Here is a 5,789-nt window from a genome sequence, read left to right on the forward strand (position 1 = left end):
CGCAACTTCTCCAGAATATTTTTTCAATATGTCTCATGCTTCCTTCGATGAGTCTACACCACCTACCTTCTCAAAATTGTTTGGATCAAACATTGATGGATTATAAAAAGAGGTTTATAATCTTTTTCTTCAAATCTTTATGTGCAACCTTTTGTTCATCCGTGACATTTTCGCAAATTGGTGTCACTTCATTCTTCACAAGAGAAGATAGTATTGAGAGAATATATGTTTTTTTAAGAGAAAGAAAGAATGTATTGATCTCTAATCTATTTCAAATACAAAGTGTCATCCTATTTCTAATGAGATTACTTGCACATCAAACAATCTCAAACTAACAAACTTCGACAAGTTGTATTCGACTATGTCGAATACATACAACTTCGACTACTATAAACCATATTCAACTCTATTGAATACATGCATTATCCACTGTCGAACCTTGCATCTACAAACATGCTTAACATAAATAATTATATATTTAACACAAAAGTCAATCTAAAACCTAAAACAAAACGACCTCCGAAAAAAGTAAGTCTGAAATTTGCACCTATTATATTTTTGAACAAAAAGTTCACATGAACGATGTCTTATCTTATCAAAATACTTGAATCATCAAAGATGGATAGAAAGATATCATATATTATGGAGTTCGAGCCTTAAGTTTGAAAAAAATATGGTAGAACTAAAAACACATTAAAAAAGGGCAATTAAATATCCCAGAAATTAGTCTTCAACAAAATCGACAAAATACTTCCCACTAATAACATATTTACCAAGAAAAGATTACTCGAATCATTCAAACCATAATGTCAAATAGATTTATATCCAACAAAAACCATGCAGCCAATTCTGAACCACTTGAATGTTCTAGGTGGAAATTACTCAAATCCACTTTATTTAATTGACAAACCTTGCCTACTCATAAAAGGCAAAGCAAAATTCTGTCACATGAAAATATAAACAAAGTTCATAACCATCTTAACCAAATCATTTTGCAGAACTCAAAAGCAGCCATGAAAATTCAATCTGGCATATATGATTCAGTTGCTTCAACTATCATCAACTGTAGAGTGAAATATGAAGCTTGGAAATGTAGTTGTGATTTCTCTGCAAACAAAACAACATGTAAGATGTTAGATTCATGATGCAAACTAGGACAAAATCAAAGTCATTGATTAGGCTTGTATATAGTAAGTAACTACTTAGTCTAATATAAAGATTTGCAGCATAACCGCAGCTGCAACCACAATTCAAAATCACTACAGAGACGTCTCTTAAAAAATGTATGTAAGTGTTTGTGTCTGTGTCCGAAAGTGATACTGACCTGTGATTAGTTTTTTCATTTTTTAAAATTACTGACCTGTGATTAATTTTTTCATTTTTTAAAATTATTTCTGCTGTTAACTGATCAATGTCGATGTCGTGTTTCTGGTATCCGTGTTTCATAATTTTAAATTAAAATGGAGTTAATATGAATAAGAAGAAACTCACGTAAGATAGTGAAGAGTCATATTCTTGAGAAGGGATGGATGCTGCATCACAAGGTCGCGCCATTCTTCTTTGTCAATCTTCCCATCATCATTTGTGTCCACTTCATCAAATGTCTAAACATCAAAGAAACTATTAGCAATAACTCTACAGAGAAGATTATGATAATACAAACTAGAATGATTTTTGCTTGCCATAATTATCAAGTCAACTTAGATTGACTCGTTTGAGTTTATCTATGTGAGACTATTTGGAAGAGCTTATACAAGTAGCTTATGACATGTATAGTTATTTTCAACTTATTTTCATCGGATCTCCATGATAGCTTTTGTAACAACTTAGAGTTTAGACTTTTTGAATTTATTTTATCTTTTGTTATTATAAATAACTTATACATAAGCCCTTGTATAATAAGCACTACTAACATAAACTCTGATAGAGGAAATGTTTGAATAAACAATTGATTTTTCAACTTATAGCATATTTATCATATAAGCCCTTAAGAATAAGCTATTTTTATAGAAATGAAATTCATGTAGTCAACTTTTGCTGCATTCACGCATTCGACTATTTTTCGGTCGTTAAATGAAGTTTAAACAATTAAAATTTAAATATTATTTTTAATTTATATTGCCTATGGTCCTTTTTATAAGAAAAAAGTTATTTTTTAGGTTCATTAAATAATCAATGTATCTAAATTATATAATAGACCAAATTCATTGATTATTCAATAAATCTAAAAAATAATTTTTTTCTTATAAATAGGATCAAAGGTAATATTAAATAAAAAATATTTAATTTAAAATTTTAACTGTTTGATCTTAATCCAACAATGGAAAAAATACGGAATGCATGATTGCATCAAATTGACTACAGCGACCAAGGAATAGCGGTCCATTTCTATAACACAAGATAAAGTAAAATTAATGTGTTTTCATGTAACCTATAAGTTATTTTTCATAAGCTATATTCTGGAAAACTAATGAAAACTAGTTGAAAATAGTGTCACAAGTGTTTATAACCATAGATAAGATCTACAATTCAAACATGCTCATAATCATCAAGTTAATGTCTAATTTTCAAGGTGTGCATGCAATGCAATGCAATGAATATAACTTGCATGCTTATTAAGGTTTATTTCAGTTCTAATAGATTATCAAGAAAAGTGAAAACGAAAATAGATTTTTTAGATTAGGTTAACATAAAAAAGAAACAAACACAACTCATTAATGTCTAAACAAATATCCAACTATAGATTTGACATTAATGCAATGTTATAAGATAAACAAATCACCTTGTCAATGATGCCATTAATCATAGCATCTGAAAGATTCATGCCAGATTCAGTTAAAGTAGCCACCACCATTTGTCTCAACTAAACACAAAAAATAAAAACATCACTATCATATAACTCCATTTCTTCAAAAACATATAAGAAGAAGTTCAATTACCTCTTGTCTCTCAATGTGTCCCTGCTGTTTCAGATCATACAATCTGAACAAAACTGCAAGAAATGAAAGTTAGAAACTCACAACAAGCATATGAATTAAAATGCTAAAGTCATTTTGTTACACTTACAATCAATCTTATCATCCATTGATGCAATCGGATGAAAAACAGACAAAGCAGATGCAAACTCTTTGAAATCAAGTACTCCATGGTGGTGTGTGTCAAACAAGTCAAACACCTATATAGTTTCAAAATAATATAAAATCATGAACACTAACAGATAATCATAGTCATAAATCGTATCAAGTTTTTGAAAGCTCCGTATAAGTCAAAACTTTTACTTTACGCACCCTCTCTGCAAATAAACTCCGCTTGTTGCTAGCCTTGAACAAAGACAACTGGAATTCTTCCTTAGTAATGAGTCCATCGTCATCAACTGCACTGCTAATCTTCTTAAATAGTTCATACAACGCTTCAATCTCACTTACGCTAACTGCATTAGTAAAAAAACAAGTTAACGATGATATTCAAGGCTTAATTAATTAACAAAAGCTTAACTAGTTACTAAGTGAAAATGAAAATGATAACTCACACAGTGTTTCATTCGCAATTAGCTCTGGGTTTTTTAAACCTTTAGGCTGCTGTTTCGAGCCTGATAATTCAGTATTGCACCAATTTGCCACAGCAGCAAAGAATTGTTTCAATCCGTCTAAGCAACCAGCCATGATGATACTCATACGCCAAATGAAAATAATTTATAAGAGCCTGAAACAACACCAGACATTAGCAATAATCTTCGAGATCGGATATCAAGATTTAAAAAAAAACAAAAAATTTTAAAATTGTACATACAATATAGGACAACCAATACATATATTATAAAATTATTTTAAAAAAAATCTTGAGATTAAATGCCCTAGATGTCATCAACCTAGATAGATCCATGGACCTTGATCATATCTATACAGATTTTGAAGAAAAAAATAATTAGAGGTAATAAAATAATTATTGAGAAAAAAAAAGATTACTTACAAAGATATAATAATATTCACAGTTCCAATAGCACACAAACAAATTCAAGCATCCAGACACAATGCTACCAGAAAGATGTTATTTTTACATCAACTTTGTAACACTTAGTTGAATCTTAAAAGAAAAAAAGGGCAACACTATACAATATTGTTAATCTGATTTATATTCTTTGATGATTATCAATTAAGCACAGCAAAATATCAAGAATTTTTTTTCAAAGAACTTTGATTTGCTGCATCTTTGATTGAAAATACAAAGTTAATTGATCAATTTACAATTAAATCTACAAATTATATATAAGAAAAAAAAAGAATTTTCTAAGAATTTTCATGGAAGCTGTGTATAAATAAACTATTAAAGTGGAGAGGAGTGAAGTTTACCATTGAGAAAGGCTGAGAAAAGCTGGAGTGGCCATGTTTTTTCTTTTGGTAATTTAGCAAAAAATGAAATAAAGGAATGGAAATTTTGATTTATATATGCATATAGAATATATTAAGTTTTAAATTATATATATTGAAAAAATGCTTTTGTATAATGTCTTTTTAAGTAAATTACTAATTAAAAAATTTGAATATCACTAAAAAGTAAAGAAAATGATGAAAAGAAAGTATTTAAAAAATGAAAGAAATAAAAAAAATGGAAAGGAGATAAAGATGGAATAATATTAAAAAGAAAGAAATAAATACTTTTTTGAGAGAATTTGGAAAAGACCAAATTTAAAACGTAAAAAAATTGTCAAAATAAGACAAAAATATATTTCACTATTTTCAAGTAATAGTTGGTCTCAGTTTTTTAAGGTGACTCTGCCCTCAAAATCTGTGCAATTAGAGATGGTATCCATCACTTAACCATGATTTCATTCTGATTTTGCTTTTTAATTTGACTTATACAATTTAAAATTAAATCCAACTCATATTAATTCAATATTCACTTTTTTAAAGGTAACGTTTAATATTCATTCATTTGTTTCTCTACTTTCAGATTTTTTTTTTGTTATTAATATATTTTGCAACTTTTTCAAAATCAATACAAAATATAAATAATATATTTTATAAAAATATTCAAAATAAAAAATAAAAGGAATTTTTTTATAATTAAAGTATAAAATATAAAATGATAATAAAAGTAGACTTCTTTTTAAAAAACTGATTTTATTAATAATAATTTCAAATCCATTCCTAAAAATATTTGAATTCTCTAATTTAAGACTAAACTTTTACCTTTGAATTAACCCTTCAAAAGTACTTTAGAAGTATCTTCAACAAAACTAAAAGTACTTTTTGTATAAAAGTACTTTTGTACTAATTTTCTTTTAATTTAATTTAATAATAATATAAAGGAAATTATTTAATAATAATATAAAAATACTTTGCAACAACATCAACAAGGTCAAGGAGAATGGTCAGAGGTTCGACACAGAAGAATCCAAACGGTGGTAGTTAGGAAATCGGTGTGGACCGCTAAGAGGGGAAAAAGCGTTGGAGAAGTGGAGACATTATCTACTTTCTTCTTAATGGAATTCTCAGATTCATTTCAAGCAAAGGAAATGTTTGAAGTATTTAAGGTATTTGGTCTGGTGGTGGAAGTTGTCATTCCTCCAAGGAGGAATAAGAAAGGAAAACGATATGGTTTTGTTCGTTTCAGAAAAGTTAGAGATGAGAGAGTCATGGCGGTGGAGTTGGATAACATCCATATTCAAGGAAAGAAGTTATTTGCTAACATACCCAGATTTCAACGTGGAACTCAGGTAGTTCCTCCTAAAGAGAAGAAACAGGAGAATATGGAGGCGGTGGATTGGCGTGCCCGACTATATCAGTCTG

At 28.7% G+C, this 5,789-nt stretch overlaps 1 protein-coding gene across 2 annotated transcripts; it reads right to left on the reverse strand.

Annotated features, from left to right (window-relative positions):
* Window positions 1–739: 739 nt before the first annotated feature.
* On the reverse strand, window positions 740–4,478 carry LOC127115830 (calcineurin B-like protein 2). Of its 2 annotated transcripts, none has more exons than XM_051047275.1 (8): window positions 4,350–4,478; window positions 3,530–3,702; window positions 3,288–3,430; window positions 3,067–3,175; window positions 2,940–2,992; window positions 2,783–2,863; window positions 1,492–1,604; window positions 740–1,107 (listed from the first exon to the last, which is right to left on the reverse strand). In XM_051047275.1, exons 2-8 carry the CDS (start codon window positions 3,672–3,674, stop codon window positions 1,050–1,052), a joined length of 702 nt encoding a protein of 233 aa, XP_050903232.1. In that variant the 5' UTR covers window positions 3,675–3,702; window positions 4,350–4,478; the 3' UTR covers window positions 740–1,049. The 2 variants fall into 2 exon arrangements, with proteins under 2 accessions (XP_050903232.1, XP_050903233.1); XM_051047276.1 differs by lacking the exon at window positions 4,350–4,478 and adding an exon at window positions 3,970–4,245.
* Between the last annotated feature and the right edge of the window lie 1,311 nt (window positions 4,479–5,789).

This window comes from Lathyrus oleraceus, chromosome 1 (genome assembly GCF_024323335.1).
Source record: "Lathyrus oleraceus cultivar Zhongwan6 chromosome 1, CAAS_Psat_ZW6_1.0, whole genome shotgun sequence".
NCBI classification, from domain to species: domain Eukaryota; kingdom Viridiplantae; phylum Streptophyta; class Magnoliopsida; order Fabales; family Fabaceae; genus Lathyrus; species Lathyrus oleraceus.

What these genes read in the sequence shown, in the direction of transcription:
- LOC127115830 (XM_051047275.1), bottom strand. Translation starts at nt 3,674, where the DNA reads ATGAGTATCATCATGGCTGGTTGCTTAGACGGATTGAAACAATTCTTT. An exon ending in AATTGCGAATGAAACACTGT is followed by an intron (nt 3,431 to 3,529) that starts GTGAGTTATCAT and finishes TTACTAATGCAG; the next exon opens with TTAGCGTAAGTGAGATTGAA. An exon ending in ATGACTCTTCACTATCTTAC is followed by an intron (nt 1,108 to 1,491) that starts GTGAGTTTCTTC and finishes TTTTGTTTGCAG; the next exon opens with AGAAATCACAACTACATTTC.